The 19,664-nt window shown below is 38.0% G+C and overlaps 1 protein-coding gene and 1 pseudogene across 3 annotated transcripts in view; one reads left to right on the top strand and one right to left on the bottom strand.

Moving 5' to 3' along the window:
* Positions 1–8: 8 nt before the first annotated feature.
* LOC127803915 (uncharacterized) overlaps positions 9–19,664 on the bottom strand; it is a 32,977-nt gene continuing 13,321 nt past the window's right edge. Inside the window, exons 4-13 of one of the 3 annotated variants that reach the window (XR_008023610.1) lie at positions 11,460–11,528; positions 10,233–10,397; positions 9,722–9,828; positions 9,476–9,547; positions 8,457–8,508; positions 4,172–4,785; positions 2,339–2,548; positions 2,139–2,259; positions 602–724; positions 9–200 (exon numbers count right to left, since the gene is read on the bottom strand). Coding sequence is in view for 2 of the 3 variants with exons in the window: in XM_052340537.1 (XP_052196497.1) it covers positions 656–724; positions 2,139–2,259; positions 2,339–2,548; positions 4,172–4,785; positions 8,457–8,508; positions 9,476–9,547; positions 9,722–9,828; positions 10,233–10,397; positions 11,460–11,528 (1,479 nt within the window). In the remaining variant the exon portion in view is untranslated. Of the gene's footprint in view, positions 725–872; positions 929–2,138; positions 2,260–2,338; positions 2,549–4,171; positions 4,786–8,456; positions 8,509–9,475; positions 9,548–9,721; positions 9,829–10,232; positions 10,398–11,459; positions 11,529–19,664 lie in introns of all 3 variants that reach the window. The other 2 variants (XM_052340538.1, XM_052340537.1) reach the window with 2 other exon arrangements.
* LOC127805022 (uncharacterized) lies at positions 17,454–18,955 on the top strand (annotated as a pseudogene).

Genomic DNA, 19,664 nt, shown 5'->3' with positions numbered 1-19,664 from the left:
GCCCAATGTACAAAATGACTACTGTACATTTTCTCTTCATAAATATGTTGAGAAGATTCAGTACATTAATAACCGGGCGTAGCACTACGATGTATGGGGAGGGATGGGGGAGGAAAAAGAAATATGAACAAGAAATAAGTATCCTACCAAAGTGGCCCAACCATTCCGAACAAAATTGCCTGTGAAAAAATAACTGCTAACTGCAAGAGGAAACAATACAACTGGAGTTATTGACTGCAAAAGCAAATATCTAAACCAAACTCAAATTGCTTTAAGTCTAATTTTAGTTATGAATCACCAAAAGGAATTTTAATTGAATTTTTAATGCAAAAAATTAGAAATGATCAATGTATTATAAATAAGCATGGCGCATACAATCTTTTTCTTTCCCAATATCAATTTGCACAAGCATTGCTACACCCAGGTCTCACATTAATGGGCTTACTCAATTCGACAACCACAAGAAAATAATTTACCATCAGAAGAGATATTGCACAAAAAGCATTATCAGCAGTGTTCGTGAATCAAAAGCACTTGGAGATGAATATAGCATATAGGTAGAAGCGTTTCCATGGTACTCTTACAGAAATGTGAAAAATACCTATCCTTGATATCTTCATTCTACGGTTATGGCGAAATGATGATTAACTCTTTCTTAAGGATTTCCATCCCCTCGTTTTAAAACCCATGCAGAACCTTGGGATATACACAATTCATTCAACACCTGCAAAATCAAACAGACATGGTTGATATCTAATTGGCAGGGGATACTTGACATAATAAGACCCATTACATGATGGGAGTCGTTAAAGTGAGAAATGCATAAATATAGCACGGCAACATTCTTGTGCTACATTTCTAAATGGGCTCACATGTAAACCAAGGGTCGCTGACCAGACCATGGTTGATTATATCTTCCGAACACATCCTATACAATTCATAGAAACAGATATAAAAATAAGAGAATGGGACAGGAAACCGATCCAGAATCATTTGTTTCAGTGTGTTACAGCCAAAATCCATGATCTTACTCATAAAGATATCACCTTTGAAAAATGGATACACGAAATCAATTTCCATTTCTAGCCATCAGTTTTAGTTGCACAATCTGACAAATGATTAACATTGGTTTCCTTTCTTTTAAGTCTTCTATAATTCTATTGTGTTCCTTCCTACTGATTCCCAAGCCATCCAATAACTAAATTTCTGAATAAACCCCTTTTTTCTCTCCTGAGTCAAGAGTCATGCTTCAACTCCAGTTCAGTTGGCAATAATAATATCAGCCAATAAACAGAAATTACGGATAAGACATAATATTAGGATATTATTCCAAAGCACTGATAGGGACCAGTGACTTAGGATACATTGTTAAGAACATCCAGCGATGCTGCTAATGCTATTGTTATTCTATATTATCCTGTTTAGTAGATAATTTTTTCTGGATATATTTTATCATATCAGTGCTGTTCAGCTCCCTGTCAGAGGGTGACGAAGAGTAAAAAAGCCTCCTTACAAGTAGGGTAGTCTAAGAAATGGCATTAGGTCACAGTAGACAAGCAGGTGCAGCACCAGAGACCAAATAGCAGCAGAAGTGAAAGAATGGTAAAGTCAACGTGAAAAAGATGATTCCTGCACATGTGGTCAAGATATATATATATATATATATATAAATATTGAGCCAAGGAGAGAAGGGGAAGAAAGCTCATATGGGCAGGTGTCCTAGGAAAGGAAAGACAACTGGTCTCTTTTTGCTTTAGTTCAGTAACCTGGAAGTAACATTACTGGGAGCACAACAATCAAGCTTGCTCAACATGGCAACCAAAACACCTTAATCCTGGTTGTTACCAAGCTTACTTAAACCTATGCACATGTTCACTTATTGGTCTCCACGCTTCCAATAATCCATTTTATCTATATTTGAGACAGAATGTATCTATGTCATAGAAATCTGAGTTTCATGCATGAAAAGTTATGTAAGAGGTTTGAGTATGATGGATCGGTTATGACAATATATAAAGTAGGACCATTCATCATTTTAAACTTCATTATTGTTTGCAAAGTTGCAATGGCACTAATTGCTTAGATATAAAACTTGGCAAGAAAATAGTAACAATGCATTAACTAGAATTGCCCATTACCTTTTGATATTCAATGGAAGTAATATCCCTCTTAAGTTGCATCTTAGCAGCTTCAACAATAGAAGCCTTTTTAAGCTTTGCATTAGGTCCCTCTGCAATAAGAAGATCAACGACAATCTTCCTGTAAAAGAACTAATGCACATTAGTACAGACTTAAACCATATTATTTCAAGGAACCAAGGTGTGCAGATCGGGATAACCTCAAAGGATCATATTGTGGATGATCTGAGGATGACTTTGAAACATAGACGCCATGGATATTTGTAGCAACTTGATTAATGATTTCCAGTAGTTCCTCTTGAGGAGCATCGACTCCATTTGCCGCAGCTATTGCCTCTCTAGCAACTCCCTTTGGACGAGTAGACTCTGAGACTGCCATTTCCCTCAATCGTTGGCAAATCTGTTGAAAACTGCAAAAAGTGAAGCCTAACGTCACAACCACAAAGAAACTGCCAAATATATTTGCATCATGATGTAGACATCCTTATTCTTAGAAGAAGTGGTTCTGTATCCTTTCGATGCATCATTTTTCCCTGTACCAGGTTCATCTGGGACACTCATTTTAATAAGAAAATCCATCTGGATCCTTTATTTTCATCTAATTAAGATCCCTACTGAATAGAAGAATATGGACATTAATGGAAAAACTTACGTCTTGTTTGGAGCTAGTGGCATGTGAATCTGCTGCTAAAGTGTCACAAAAGTAAATCACAAGCATAAGCACATAATGCTAGCAATTAGGCAGAAAAAGAGAGAACCTAGGCACAAAAGTAACTCATTACACAATTGATGTATTGACTGAAGCATATATTGTTTGGAGAACATGATGTGCGTGCATGTGCTATTGACATAATAGGTGCTATTAGGGCCTGGATGAGAGAAGTGGACAGAGTAAAATATAATTTATAGTGGCTGGTATTAGTCTAAATTTTTATTTCTCAAATTAAACTAGCAAGGCCAAACTTGGTCAGGCTGCTCTCAAAGTCTGTTCTGCTAGGTTTGTCGATAGTCCTTGTTAAATAGTATATTGATGCTGGTTTAGCTTCATTGGCTCTGAAGAGTGACATAAGGTGCCATAAGGAGGATGCTCTCATCTGAGCTAGAGATACCTCCATTTTAGTTTTGTTATCACGTTGGACAGATTTTTTTGCTATTTTACCAAGGCTTTGGGAGGAAACTGATAAGAAACAGGCCAGGCTTAATATTGGCATCATGCAAGGCAGGCTTGATTATAATATATATTTACACATGTAGCATGTATATTGGATATGGGAACAAAATCCTATGATACAGTTTCTCTCTCAAATGCATGCCCCCAGATGCTAATGGAAACAAATATACATGTGCATACAAAAAAAATCCAGGTGTGAAGATACGTTCACATGTCACTCAAGAATTACTGAAAGCTAAATAAAAACCAAAAGCACTTCAATTTAAATTTAGGCTGTGGTGGGGTTAGGCAGCTGAGGCTTTGGGACAAGTCAAGGCAGGCCCTACAGCTACCTGGGCTGGAGATGGATAGAGCTCTCAGAAACCAAACCACCGCCGTAGTTGCTAGAAACCAGCAGCACATCTGAAAAACTCACCACCACAGCAGATGACCACTATAACCACAAAGTTACTATCCTGACACCATAACAATACCAAACCCATCCACCATTTATGCCAAACTGTTGTCAATAACCACCGCTGCCTCTATTTCAATCAGCCTAACTGCCTAGCAGCAATCAAATTTGCTGCATGGCTACACTTCCAGCCATCTTATTAATCTATTTATTTAGATAAGCCCACCGTGGTCTTTGATCACCTACTTTACCTAATATATCAGTGCCCCCATGCCAATTAGAAAGACAAAAAAAAATGTAGTGACCAGATATATCTTAAGGAAAGCCATTGTATCACCAAAATTATGAGGTATCAAAAATCATCAAAATTATGAGATGGTCAGATGAAGACAAACATAATCCAGTAATGACAAGAATCAGATTCTTTAAATGCTGAAGAGGTAAGAAAATATTACAACCTAATATTACCTGCAAACCTTGTGCATTTGGAAAAGTTTTTGTAAGGCCTTTGGTAGAGCTTCTCGAGTTTCATTTGACATGGCTGTTCTTGAAGTGGATCCATTTGAAGATCTTGCTGCACCTTTACTAGGATTTTTTGATGCTCCAGGCTTATTAGCCATATCAGGCTTCAAAGTATTCTTTAAACCGGGGGGCCCTCTCCCACTTCCAAACATACTTTCAGTTAGTGGTTTCTCCAAACGTTCCCAAGCTTGTTCTTGCTCTTTAACAATATCAGGATGAAGCTTCATAAACATTACATCAGGTTGCTCCTTAAACTTCCAGTCACGTAAGGAAGGTCTCTCAGTGGCTAAACTGTTCAAAACACCTTTTATAGCTTTACCAAGAGATCCTCCAACATTCACCTTTTCGTATCTGATTACAGGGCTCTTACTAAACAAAAGAAGAACATAGTCCCTAGCTAGATTTTCAACTCCATGGCGTCCTTCAGATAGCAGTGAGGTCTTTGGAACCCAAAGTCCTTGTACAAGGCAAGCCAGTTTCTTAAGGACTCCTAGAACATCTTTAATGGAATCATTAGGAGCTAGATGCTTAAGAGTGTCAAATCGATTTGCTGGAGGACCCTGACAAAACAAATTCAGGAGATAATTACTTACAGAAGAAGTAAAATCTTGCAATAATTTGCCTTACACAACAGCCTAGAATATATACCAAAATAGTATGTAAAATTTCCCTTTTACAAAGTTCACTGCTCCCACAGTTCAATGAATAAAAGATTGAATCTTACTCCAATAAAATAATACAAACAGAAGAACATAGACATAATGCAAAGAGTTGTAGCTACACTTGATTCAAGCAGGAGAATCAGCAGTGGTTCTTAAGTTTTAATCTGGCCACAGTTTCCTTAACATCCAAAAATTTTAAATTTATCAAAAACAAACTTCTGGAAAAACACAAACTGTAAATTGATTTGAGAATCAAATAACTCTTCGTATTAGCAATATGTTGCAACAACAAACAGGACATTTCAGCAAGAAAAGAACAAAGTTGCTCTCCATCTAATTACTGAAATCTCTTATAACAGGATTAAGTACATGACCTATGCCATTTTAACATATCTGTAAACATTTCAGAGAGACAGACTTACAGATTAGCTGGAGTTGCTTCAGAAACCAAGACTAGCATATGTTTAGAAATGCATCGAGACTTCTTGGCTAACACTTCTTAAACACTTGGGCACATGCAAGATTTAGGTAACATTACAGCTTCTAGATGTGACACCCCCCCTCTTTCCCCCAAAAAGGATGATACACATGTTGAACACATGTATGCAACAGGCACCTAGAACATAGGAACAAAATGTTTTTGGAAGAACTGTATAACTCTATGCACAAGTCAAACTAGCTGAGATATGACAACTTATCTGCCGCTGGAAGCTGATAGAAAATCAACTGCTGAGGTCCATACATGCAACATGATCATACAATACAGTGGAGATATTTTCAATGTCTTTCTCATTTTCCCTCTCATTTCTTAGTACTATTTTTTGCAGAAATTTCCCTTATCATTCATTTCTGCTAGACAGTGTGGCTATATATATGTGGCCAACAAAAATTCATAACACTGCATCTAAGCTATAATGCAAATAAACTATGAGAACAAAGCATCAAAACATACCATAACATAAATATGTAAATGATATAACCTGAAAACAATTTTCAGATTACAATAAACATTTACTTGTCCTCGTGTCTCTCACCTAACTTTCTACAACACAAAATACAAACTAAGTTACATAGACTTAGGTATGAATATCGAGCATGGGTATTTGTCCATGCCTTAGGCCTTCTTAGACACTTGCTCTTAGGATATTGTATTATATTCTAAAATAAAATTATATTGTTGTCTAGAAATATACTTCAAATTAAAAAAAAAAAATGAGGGCAAAAAAATGAGATTTATAATTATATCCCTCGTGCTTGTTAGAATTTTGAAAAAAAATCTTTACTGTCAAATTTGAGCTTCTTTTTCTTCTAATATTGTTAAAGATTGGAGGATTCAAGTGTTCAATTTGAGTATGGTGTTAGACAAATATCTCATACCCATACCCTTGTTATATTTTGTGGACACAAGTTTTCAAGGGAAATAGAATAATCTATGTAATGCAATTTACAAGGCTTTTATTAAATCATAGAGTTTAATACCTCAAGGTACTTCTAGATATACGAGTGATTCCCAGATGATTATGAATCATAAAATTGTAAAAGATGTACAACTTTTTTAGTTTTTGAGAATGTTATGGTGGAGTTGCCTGTATGAATGCAAAACCAAATGCACCATAAGTAACTTTAATCTCCTATTTGCTAAGGCCCTTTTTCTAATCTTCTTCTACAAACTCAATCCTGTAAGTCACACAATTGCAATTACTATAATTTTTGTTCTTTGATATAGGTCAGGGGACCTAATGGCATTGCCTTGGATGGCTCCTAGCAGGGCTTTCTTGAATGTCCTAAATGTCCAGGGTGATGAAACCCCCCTAAGGCAGCATGATGTGCCCTTGGTCACCCAAGTTTCCCCATTTAACTTGGGGAGAAAAAAAAAAACTTGATATAAGCATTTGGAGCAAGTTTGGAAGACCTTACTAACTTTTGACTCCAAATGTCATGGTCCTTTGCATTATTCATCTTCTAAAATATAATTAAACAGTTAGTGGCTAATGGATACATGATAACAGACGAGGAAAAAGGATACATGAAGACAAGCTGGGGAAAATTCTTGATTTTAACATTTCTTTTTCAAATGTTGGACCAATCTTTAAAAATTTTAATTTGTATGCCTGAACCTACTAATGCTTACTCTTACCTTTTAATATACAAAAATAAAATCAAAGACGTAGTTCACTTTGCACATTCAGAAAGCAAGGAAACAAAAATGCAAAAGAAATCATTTATGCTGATTGGCTTCCTTCAAAGACGAGAGAAGAAATGTGGTGGAAAACTTCTTAATTTACCTCTTCACTTTCTCAACATTCAACGAACCTTTAAAAATTCTAATTGTACGTATCAGTAGGTCAAGAAAAACAGAGATACTTTCATTTTTCCTTTTCTTCCCACATCCTTCCACTTATGAGGAAAACAAGATACAGGAAGAACAAACACAGAAAGTTCCTGGGCCACCCACCCCAAATCAGACAGGAAAGACCCCTTTCATCTGGCCAAGTAAATACAAAAAATGAATATAAAGAGGGAAGTTCTTGATTTCAAATTCTAGAACACCTCCTCCCCCCCCCCCCCAAAAAAAATAATAATAATAATAATAATAATAAATAAATAAATAAAGAAATAAAGATCTACTTGCTCAAGTTGCCAGAGGAAACAAGCAATATTGCATTTCCTTCTACTTTTATTTAGATTTTCTGAATTCCTCGATTGAATATGCTTATTCCTGCTAACCAAACTTTGTATATAGATGCCAGAGGGTCCTTTCAGGAAGTTATAAAAAAACATCAACATCTCTTTATCTACAAATATCACCATGGTAAGACATGCCCTAAAATGCAAATATTACTATTTTACTATGAATATGCTTATTATTTACATGAAGGATATCGTCATCTGTTTCATCTACCCCTCCATACTTTCATCATCGGTTTCTGAACACTGGGGGGAACAAAGACGGGGTTATATTGATTTGGAGGTAAATAGGAAACACATGGACTGACAGATTCAGAAACAGCATGGTACAAGGATGCAAGAAGGAAGAACTTCACACATGCCATTCTCATGGATATGCTTATCACAAGAAATAAAATTAATAAGAATCCATGCACACAAACACATAACACCAAAGGATGAACAAAGATGGCACTTGATCATTATTACTGGTTAACTCTTTACTGGTCCTAAAAACTTAAGCTGTCTATATCAAGCTTTCTCACATTTCCCTCATATGGAAACCATGACTTAGACAAGCTTTACTAGGACGCACTCTTGCACATGGAAAATTAGTGCTCATCACACATTGACAATGCGAAACATACATATGTAACAAGATTTCAACACAGGACCTCCTAGAACCAAAGCACTAATGCGATATTAAGTTACCACTTATTCTGCAAAAACTTAAGCTGTCAAGAAATGGGGCCAACAATATATATCAAGTTTTCTTAACCTGGAAGTAAAACCAACTGGAGAGGACCAATACATGAACCACGGTAAAATGCCCCACAGAAACATCAAGTACAATTTAATACCCACAGATGTGTCTTTGTAGTATTTTGAATGTGGCTACAAACCTCACAAAGCCATGTCTTATAACGTTCTTCCAATGGCAATGAGAGCAATAACCTGAAACAATGGCCACTCAAAACATCAAAACAAATTTGAATCTGCAAAAAGAAATTGTGAAGTGCTGTAGATCCATCCAAAAGGAAAAGGGAAAGGAACTATGCAACAAGTGTAATGGTAAAAATTGCTTCTTATTAAAAAAAAATGCTTGGCACTTAAACACCAGAAGCAACCAGAAGGTTCAGAACCCTAGAAGTCATGGCTAGACAGCAACCCAACTCACTCAAAAACAGCATTATATGTATGTGAATCCCAGATTCACAAAATGTTCAGTATTTTATACATACCTAAATGTTTTATTCAATGGCTACATTTCCAATATTTTAGTTAGTCACTTTTCTTTTACTTCTATCATCATGTCATTCAATAATAATTCCAAGTGACATTCAAATTATGCCTCCGTTTACCTTTCTGTAAATGTTCTACTGCAGATGTATCACAATTCAGTAATGCTTCAAACAATGGCCCTCTCTTTCTGGTATTAATTGAACAATAAGAATACATTAAAAAGACACAAAAGAAAGAGTAGGTAAAGAACTTATTTCACTTTCAGAAAACAAGGTTAAGAATGAAAAGAAAGGATTAGGAAAATTTTAATTGACAATACCACATTACTATTATTCTCATCTCTCATATGGGGCAATCTGCACATGGGGTGACCAACAATATGGATCAGACCAAGACAGTTGGAGCAGAATGATAACTGCAGTGGCAATGATTCATCTATTGGTTCATTTTCACAACAAATTTAATTACATTACTCTTAGCAATCAACAATCTTCACCTATACAAGGGAGCCAATTTACTTATAAAAAAAAAATGAAAATTTAGAGAGAGAGAGAGAGAGAGCTCATTTAACTCAATAACAGACAAACATCAATTATCCCGATTGCATAAATGAGTAAGGCGTGAAGCCAAGACTCATGAGTCTTCATGAGAAACAAAATTGAGCAATGGTATGAGATACCTTCTAGGAGGACCCTTGGGTTTGATGCTGTCATCATTTGCAGCAGGGCACAAGGAGCTAATGTAATCGTACCTTCAGATGTAAACAAGAATAAAAATTGATCAAAACAAGATCCATATACAGTTTTCAATACCATAAATCAAACCATAAGGACATTTACCAAACATCCCTTCAGCACCAAGAAAAAACAAAGAAAGAAACTAGAAAAAAGAGATAAAGAAATTAGACAAGTTACAAAAGGCATACGAGCTCATTGAAAATTGTATGGGAGAGCTCTCATCTACTGCCATTTTCCTTAGATGTCTGATGCCGAAATCAGTCTTTGAAGAATGATACTTTAGAGGTACCCAATTCTGAACAACAAATTGGAAAATAAATCCAACCAGTTTAGAGTTACAAAAGCACAAATGCAAAAGCAGTATAATTAGAGTAGTGGTTGTGATGATGAAGACATAAAAAGGTATATCAAAAAATCAATTAGGACTAAATATTTTGTGCGTGCGTGTGTGGTTTGGGGGGGTGGGGGGGTGTGCAACTTACAATTAGAATTAGTGGCTTTATCAGAAGCAACTAGGACCGCATCAAATAAAATAAATTCCAATTTTCACAGCCCAAAATACCAAGTTTCATCATATAATTATAGTTCGGAACATTGGCCATTCGTTTTGCTAATTGTATGGTGATAAAAAGGGAGCAAAAAAGAAAAACACAAAGTTGGACAAGCTGCCTTCAGTAGCATGGAAATTAAAGAATTTACCTGTTTCTTTGATGGTCCTATAGATTTTTCATCCTTAATATCTTCTGACTTTACTGCCACTTCTGAATTGCTTGTAACACTGTTCTTCTTCTTAGAGCCAGAAAGCCTAAGATGCTCCATTGAAGGTCGCAGTTGCACGACTGCATGAATAGGATTGATGTGCAACTGCAAAACTAGCTGTTAACAACTACCACCCAAAGCAACCTTATTGAAACAAATCAAAAATTGACGTTGTTCCTAATTATAACCATAATTCTCTGGTCAAAACTCCCTGGAACAAACTCACAGACATATTGAGATGTCTCAAAGCATGTGATGGTGCTTATTGTACATTACAAAGCTGGAGTTTCATGCTATATAACTGAACAGTTTATTGTAAAGGCCATGTTGGTTTTGTTAAAATTATCCTTGAGTTACAGATTTGCTGTGACTTGAAAGAAACCAATAGGGCTTCCCACTCAAAGTGGCTTTTGAATACAAGGAAAATATTATCTAAAGAGGACTAAAGAACACCCACCATTCACATCTTCAAACAGTTTGTCTATTTCAAGACCCAACATGGAAGTTTAGCAGAACATGATTACTCATTTCTAAGCCAAGCATAGTTTCTGCTTCAAACATTTAAAAACCAATTTAAAGTACTTTCGCTTAACAATTTGACATCATCCACTAGATAAAACATGAAGGAAACTCACATATGAAATGCAGCAGTTCCTTCCATCAGAGTACAGCATTACTTGCCAGATTTTGTCAAGGAAGTTAAAAGTTTAAAAGAACTATCGAGTGAGACAAATACTCTTGGCGAATTCACTAATGGGCAGTGAGCACCTTAGGGAAAATGTAAGTAACACATAGCAAAGTTTTATCTTCTGAAGCAGGCTTATTTGAGTTCAAATGGATTTCAACATCATGCTAGCACCACTAACAATAGCCAACAATCTCAAGCCTAAATCCCACTAGGTGGGGTATATGATTTCTAGCTTTCCAACCATCCCTATCCATAGCCATATCTTCCATAAGACCATCATATCTTATATCATGTTTAATGGTTCCCACCAGGTTTTTAATTGGCCTTCCTCTACCCCTTTTACCACAAGCTTATTTCATTCCGTTCCATCACTAACAATAACCAATTCCACCAAATCCAATGAAATTTAGAAGTATAATCAGTTCCAAAAATGCCAAAGTTGGATATCACAGAAGTGCCAATATAATCAGGGCTCATACCTTATTACCTACTAGCACCCCAACAGCATAGCCAGTTGAGCGTGTTGGCTTCATTGAAGATGTTAAAGTCTGAAATAATCCAAGAAAAAAGATTATACAATGCAATTTAAATTTCCTGGTGAAAAATAAGTGATCGAGGGAAGAAAAAAGGACTAAGGTCAAGCATCTAAATATGAACTAGCAAAACAAGGAAAAAACTTGAACACCCAAAAAGAGGAGGAGAAAATAGTAAAGGTAAAGCAAAAATGGTTAGAGACTAATACATGATGCAAGTGAGACAAAAGTCACAAAACTAAATATCTCCTACACATCCATCAAACAGCACCTCCAGATAGCATCAGACTTATACCAGGGCATATTTGGTATAGCTGTGCTTCTAAAGCAAAACTGTTTCTTATTAAAATTTTTAGAAAACCAGTATTTGGTTAAGAATAATTTTGCTTTTAAAGCACAACTACTTCTACTAAAAAATCAGGTTAAGGACCCCTTGCTTTAAATTAAAAGCAAAGCGTCTTATAGTGGGACCCACAACTTCAAAAGGTCATTTACCTCTCTCTCTCTCTCTTCACAGTCAATACGGGTTTCCTAACCATTCTCTCTCTCTTTCTCTCTTCACAGTCAATACCAGTTTCCAAGGAAACCCAATATTTTTAGTCATTTTACATATTTACAGTAGTTGTGTTTCCATATTATACAGGTCGATTTCACAATATCAACTATGTGATGGAACAAAACCATATCAATTATCTTCATTCATCACCATCTCACAAAACTTTTCCACATGATTATCTCATTATTCGCTTTCTAAAGGGTTGTGTTAGGAAGGTCATTTGGCATCAAATTTTGTCACATTTTTGTTTGGTATGAATTTGTATTGTCAATATAATTTTCCCAAATCAATTGACATTATGAATGTCCTGCCACTAACTCTGCATATTTAGAACACAATAGTAAAATGTTAACTAAACACTTATTAATTGTTTTTACCATTAATAAACACAATACCAACCTCAGTTACCCAACACTGCTTTCAGAACACAACAACCCACAACATATCATAGGAAAACAATATCAAACATGCCCTTAATGAAACAACACCAACAATTAAAAAATATTTTTCTTCCAACAACCAAGTCAAACAGCATGCCATAGTTGCGAGGCACACCTAGGCATGAGGCACACAGAGGTGTGACTCTATAGATATCTGCTGAAGTGAGTGACAAGAAATGCCATCCTGAGATACTCACCTAAGCACATGAAGCATGTGCTTCATGCATAGGCACAAGCAAATCATCTTATGCACTTTGAACATACAAGATGTACGCCTCTTTTGTTTGGGTTTGAGTCATTAAAACATAAAAACAATCAAAGCTTCAATAGTTGACTGCAAAAAAGTGCATACAGCTGCTCAAGAATGCATGTTGAGACTTGAGAGCATAACCCTGAGTATAGGAAGAGGTGAACAGTTACAATTCCTTATTGTCAGATTCTGAGATCTGGCAGTGAATTCTCAACCAATTGGTGAGAATTAGGGCAGAAAAGTAGGGGGAATTAGGAAGGAATTGAGAGAGAGAGAGAGAGAGAGAGAGAAAACAGAGGGTGCGAGAGAGAGAAGGATCGAGAGAGAGAGAGAAAGAGAGAGAAGAATTGAGTGGGAAACAGAGATAGTTCTCAGATAACTGCTTGGTAGTTTATTATTAGGCTGGATCAGCCTTATATACAGATCCAGGCAGCAGTGGGTTGGCACTAACAAGGCTGCCATTTTCAAAATCAAGTACAACTGAAGGCAGCTATCTTCTAAGTACAACTGCTAGCTAGCCTCTAAGTACAACCTTGTATATTGCTACTGAAAAGTACAAACAAAACCAACAGCAGGTACATGACAAATTTCACCCCCCCCCCTAAAAAATTTCTTGTCCTCAAGAAATAGAGAGACGGCATGTAGCTTGAGGAAACTGGGAGAGTAGGTCAGGTAAGTACTCCCAAATGTTATTATCCGGATGAAGATGAGACCACTTGAGTTAAAGGAGCCCCATGTCTGTAGAGAACCCTTTTGTCTAAAATAACAGCTGGTTCTGCCTTAGGAGATGCACACTGAACAAAGGAGGGTAAAGGGGGGCTAACTTGTGATCCCACAGATTTTTTCAGCAATGAAACATGAAATACTGGGTGAATATGAGAATCATCAGGCAGCTGGAGCTTGCGGGCAACTGTCCCAAATCTTGCAACAATAGGAAAAGGTCCATATAATTTTGGAATTAATTTAGAGGCCTGCCCGTAAGAAAGAGCCCTTTGGTGGGAGTGTTTCAACTTCAAATAAACCTCATCTCCCACAGCAAACTCCCTTTCACTTCTCCTATCAGCAAACTGCTTCATCCTGTTTTGGGCAGTTGCTAGCTCCTTCCTTAATAACTGTAGAACCTCCTGCCAGTGTTGTAGATAGGTGTCAACTGCTGCTACCAAAGTGAATTCTGTAATGGCAGGTAATAGGGGAGGTTTGTACCCATACAAAGCCTCAAAAGGATACATCTTAATGGAGCTATGGTGGCAGGAGTTATACCAACACTGAGCCAAGGGGAGCCATTTATGCCAACCTTAGGCTGTAGAAAACAAAGGCAGTGAAGGTAAGTCTCTAGGCACTGATTAAGCCTTTCAGTTTGGCCATCTGTTTCGGGGTGTAAGCAGTGGACAAGTGCAACTTAGTGCCCAAGGATTTCAACAGCTCCTGCCATAGTAGGCTGGTAAAGACTTTATCTCTGTTGGATACTATGGATTGTGGGGTAACATGCAATTTTACCACCTGGTCCAAGAAGATTCAGCCTCTTCTTGTGCAGTGAATGGGTGGGAAGACTGAGGAAATGGGCAAACTTAGTAAAGTGATCCACCACCACCAAAATACAATCCTTACCTTCTGATTTGGGTAATCCCTCCACAAAGTTCATGGACACACTGGTCCAAGCTTGCATAGGAGTGGCCAAAGGCTGCAATAAACCCTTCATATTTGCACCATTTGCACGCATCGCATGCCATCACACACTTTTTCTACTGTGGCCAATAGAATAGTTGTTTTACCTTGTGGTAGGTATTCTGAATCCCTGAGCATCCACCCAAAGGAGATCCATGCAGGGACTGCAGGATCTTGCCCTTGAGTTGGTCACAATCTCCAATTATCAACCTGCCATGGTATCTTAGAAGCCCATTAGTTAGTGTATAGCCTGGCCTACTAGAAGAGCCAATGATCAGTTGCTCCAACAAGTCTTTGGACCACTCAGCCTTCTATAATTGGCTGTTACTTCCTGGTACCAATCAAGAACAATTGAGGTAATGGCTGCAGAGGTGCCCTCTTCAAAGCAGTGGGACAATGCATCTACAGCAACATTTTCCTTCCCCTTCCTGTATTGAATGATATAATCCAGTCCCATAAGTTTAGCCATCCCTTTTCTCTGTAATTGTGTATGCAGTTTCTGCAGTAGTAAAATTTTAGGCTCTCATGGTCAGTCCTAATAATGAATTGACTTCCCTCCAAATAGTGTCTCCACTTCTCTACTACTATTAACACAGCCAGCAGTTCCTTATCATATATGCTCAATCCAAAGTGTCTAGGGGCTAAAGCTTGGTTGATAAAAGCTAGTGGCCTACCCTCCTGCATTAATGCAGCCCCCTATTCCCACATTGCTAGCATCAGTTTCCAGTATGAAGGGCTTGCTGAAATCTAGTAAGGCTGGGACTGGGACCTCACTCATGGCTTTTTTTAACTGAACAAAAGCTTCCTCAGCCTTAGGGTCCTAATTGAAACTATCCTTCTTCAATAAATCTGTTAAAGGCCTACTGATAACCCCATAATTCCTAACAAACCTTCTGTAGTAACCTGTCAATCCCAGAAATCCCCTTAAGGCTTTAATAGTAGCAGGCCTTGGCCAAGAAATCATGGCAGCCACTTTCTCTGTGCTTACCCCAGAATTGGAAATGATATGTCCTAGATACTTCATCTGCTTTTGGGCAAAGGCACATTTTAACCTCTTAGCATGCAATTGGTTAAGCCTAAGGACATCAAATGTAGTCCTCAAGTGGTTAAGGTGCTAGGCAAAAGAAGGGCTATATACAAGAATATCATCAAAGAAAACTATGATGAATTCTAGTAGGTACGGTTCAAAAATTTGGTTCATTAGAGCTTGAAAGGTGGCTAGGGCATTAGTGAGTTCAAAAGGCATCATTGTATCACGGCCCAAGGGGAATTAGAGGGGCAATACTGTAATTAGTTACAATTGTTTGTTAGGAGATGTTATTGATTCCGTTGAAGTGCACACTGGTGCTGTGTCTAGATTTTACTTTCAGTTGAACAGCCTATAAATAGGCTATAAAATGTAGAGAAATGTATGCTGAAAATGATTTTTTTAAGTCATAATTCTCTCCTCCATTTTCTCTCTCGTTCTCCTTTGTTTTCCCTCTGTTCTTCCTATTACTGCTCTGTCCCTCCCTCTGATTCTTCTCTATTTCTCTCCTGAATTCTTCCAATTCCCTTTCTAAACCCTAGCCAAACCATAGGGTTGTCACATTTAGTATCAGAGCTGACGATTCTCGATTATGATTCAGAAGCTTTAGCAATTAGCCAACGCGAATTCTGTGTCATCGAGATCAAGCGATCGCGATCGAATCAACGGATTATAGTGACCGCAACGATCAGCTCGGAATTGAGGTTTGTCGAACCACAATAGGTAACGACGTTGAGCGGACGATTATCGAAGCCGATCAAAGTCGTTGTAACTGTGAGACTTCTCGTACTCCTAAATCGAGTTCGACGTTGAAGCAAAACGACGTCAACTATTCTTAACGAATGGTAGGCAAAGCAGATTCCGTATTCGACTCGATTTGAGACATTGAAGGCGATGTAGTGAATATTGAGTCGTCTTGAGGTAGTAAGGACGAAATCGTAACTGACCAAGCAATTTTCAAAATTGGTGGATTCGTAAGGGAGCGATTCTTAGAAGGTTGACATAGCCGATAGATCTTCGACGGTGATTCCGATGATTACAGAGCCTTTGGATGGTGATTGGGTGGCGAATTCATTGGTGATTCTAATTTGTGTAGATCGTGGGTAGATAGCAACCAGTGCAAGGTGGAATTGAACTTGGATTTGAAAGGAGAGAAGGAAGACGTGATTTTCTCAATTCTAATTAGAAAGAGGCCCAAAGCTAGGCCAGGCAATTGATCGAGCAACGATTTAGATGGAGATTAAGACATTGAAGAGAAGCAGAATAGAGCCTACAACGATTGCAATTGGATTGAAGTGGCCAGAGCAGTGACTCTAGGGTTGGATATTGAAGGCAGAGTAAGGAGTTGATTCTGACTGTGAATTCTGGAAAATCGTGTTCGACCTTGGAAGGCAACGAAAAGCCAGTGAATCTCAGTTGATAATTCAAGGTTCGGAATTAAAGGCAACGCGGGGTGAACCAAATGGAATTCCGATTGGATGCTATCAAAATTGGGATATGCCATAACCAAGAACAGGTGGATGATCGCTTGGAGACCTTGGAGATAGGGATCCGACAAGCTCAAAAAGAGATCGACTGAAGCCAATCGGAGTATGCAGCCAATTTGGGTCAAGCTATTAGTGGGCTCCAAGAGGAATTTGTTAGATCAAGCCAGCAAATCAGCCAGCAGGTGAATGCAACCTTGAGCATGTTTGCTCGACAGCCTTAGCCAGCCTCCCAATGGACTTTCCTCCCCGAGCTTCATCAGCTCCAATCCTAACAACGCCGAGGGCAAGGCAGAGGCCTAACAATCAAATGGAAGTAGGGGATAGGGTAGAGGCAGAAGAAGATAATCTGACTTGAGGAATTAGAGGCAACCATTCCAATCCTCCAGGACCACGAATTGACATTCCCCCATTTGAAAGAGATAGACCTCGGTGGTGAATTTAATAGTGTGAACGAGTGTTCTACTAATATCGAGTAGTTGAAAGGGAGAAAATGAACATGGTTGCAGCTTATTTGGATGACGTTGCAGACACTTGGTTTCAGAATTGGAGCCGAGGAAGGGTGGAAGGGAGTTGGTTGGAGTTCGTACATTGTCTCTGCAATCGGTTCGAGGATAAGACGAGGATGGATGACATTGAGGAATTCAATAAGCTGAAACAGAAGGGAACGATGGAGGAATATTAGGGGAACAAGACATTGAGAAACATCTTTTTCAACTTCCCGATTTCATTGCAACTACAGGGATTGAGAAAATTAGACAGGCTTATATTGAAAAAGAGTAAAGTAAGAAACTCAAACAAAAACAACAGGAGAGGATGCAGCCAAATATGGGAAAGATGGCTATTGATTACCAGGTTCTCCATGATGCATTTTTCAAATATCAAACTACCTCAGCTCACAACACATGGTGATCTACATTTTGAAGGAAAAGAGTTTGAGGTAAAGCTAAAGGAGATGAAGCCTAGGATGTTGTCACATGAACTAAAAGAAGCTCTTGGGATGCCTGAAAGAGCTCCTCCCCCATGGCTCATAAATGGTCCACCCCCTTCTTATCCGCATTTGAAAATTCCTAGGTTGAATGCTCCTATTTCCCCTAGAGCTAGTTTTGGTTATAATCCTAGAGGTTGGGGCAAACCTTCAATTGATGAATATGGTCGTCCGCTCTATGGTGATGTTTTTGGGGTTCTGCAACAAGATCAGCCCAACTCTGAGGAAGAACCAATTAATAAGACCAAACATTGGGGTGATCTGGAGGAAGAAAAAGAAGAGGAAGAAAAGGAGGTGGAAGAAGAGATTGAGGAAGAGGAATTGGAGGATGGCCTTCAATCAGTTGACAGCCTCTCAAGCACTCCCACTGGTGCTAAGACTTCTGATGCTATTGATCTCTAGAAGCAGCAGAGGAAGGAACCTGAAAAGCCTCTTTACCAAGTACTTGAGGAGAAGGATGAAAGGATTGCATTGGGCACCTTGCTTGGAACATTTCATCAGTATGTCATTGGCACGGGCACACAAGACAAGACAATATCTGCCAAAAGGGTTGATTTGCTTAAAGGTCGAAAATCTAATAGAGTTGATGTGACATTGCAGCCTGAAGAGTTGGGAGTAATGGACAATGTTTTGCCTGCAGAGAAGTTTGAATTTCTTCCTATGATTGGAAATGATATGGTTATAGGAATGACAACTCCATTGGAACCATTTTCAATGGCAATAGGAAAGTGGTGGATGGTTGGGCTTGGTGTTTTAGCAAACCATAGTACTGTTAAGGAAAAAGAAAAGAGAAAGCAAAATAAAAGGGAAATACGATATGAGAACAAGAAAAGGCGAAGAAGAAACCAGTTGATGAAGATGGGTATTGGATGAATAACAACGGCTCAATGGTAATAAGTTTCTTGGGGGCAAAAAACCTTTCAAAGAGAGGGAATTGTCATGGCCCAAGGGGAATTAGAGAGGCAATATTGTAATTAGTTACAATTGTTTGTTAGGAGAAGCTATTGATTCCGTTGAAGTGCACATGGGTGATGTGTCTAGATTTTACTTTCAGTTGAACAATCTATAAATAGGTTATAGAATGTAAAGAAATGTATGCTGAAAATGATTTGTTGAAGTCATAATTCTCTCCATTTTCTCTCTCGTTCTCCCTTGTTTTCCCTCCGTTCTTCCTATTAATGCTCTGTCTCTCCCTTCGATTCTTCTATATTTCTCTCCCAAATTCTTCCAATTCCCTTTCTAAACCCTAGCCAAACCCTAAGGTCGTCACACACTATAAATTCATAATGCTTATGATGGATTCTAAAGGTTGTTTTGGTTATGTCCTCAGTTTCATTATGATTTGATGATAACCAGATCTAAGGTTTAGTTTGGTGAAAACTGCAGCATGCTTTAGTTCATCTAATAGGTCTTCAATAATTGGGATTGGGAATTTGTCTTTGACAGTAATGGCATTTAATTGACAGTAGTCAACACAAAATCGCCATGAACCATCTATCTTCTTGACAAGTAATACTGGTGAGACAAAAAGATGCCATGACCCCAAGGGTTCCCAATGATAGATTAGTAAATATAGTAGTAGTTAGCCTACTTGCATTGTTAGAATGTTGTCTCAAGTAGATCCAGTTTTTTCAGCAGTTAAATGAGTCGATTTAGTGGGTATAGTCAGGCGGTTTCTCAGCTTTGTAATTAATATTAAGTTTGAGGGTAAAATCGGGAATGTCTAATCCTATTATAAGCC

The sequence above is a fragment of the Diospyros lotus genome, chromosome 6 (genome assembly GCF_014633365.1).
Source record: "Diospyros lotus cultivar Yz01 chromosome 6, ASM1463336v1, whole genome shotgun sequence".
Lineage (NCBI taxonomy): Eukaryota > Viridiplantae > Streptophyta > Magnoliopsida > Ericales > Ebenaceae > Diospyros > Diospyros lotus.
The sequence above is the reverse complement of the archived record's forward strand: the minus strand, read 5'-3'. Positions and strand labels throughout refer to the sequence as shown.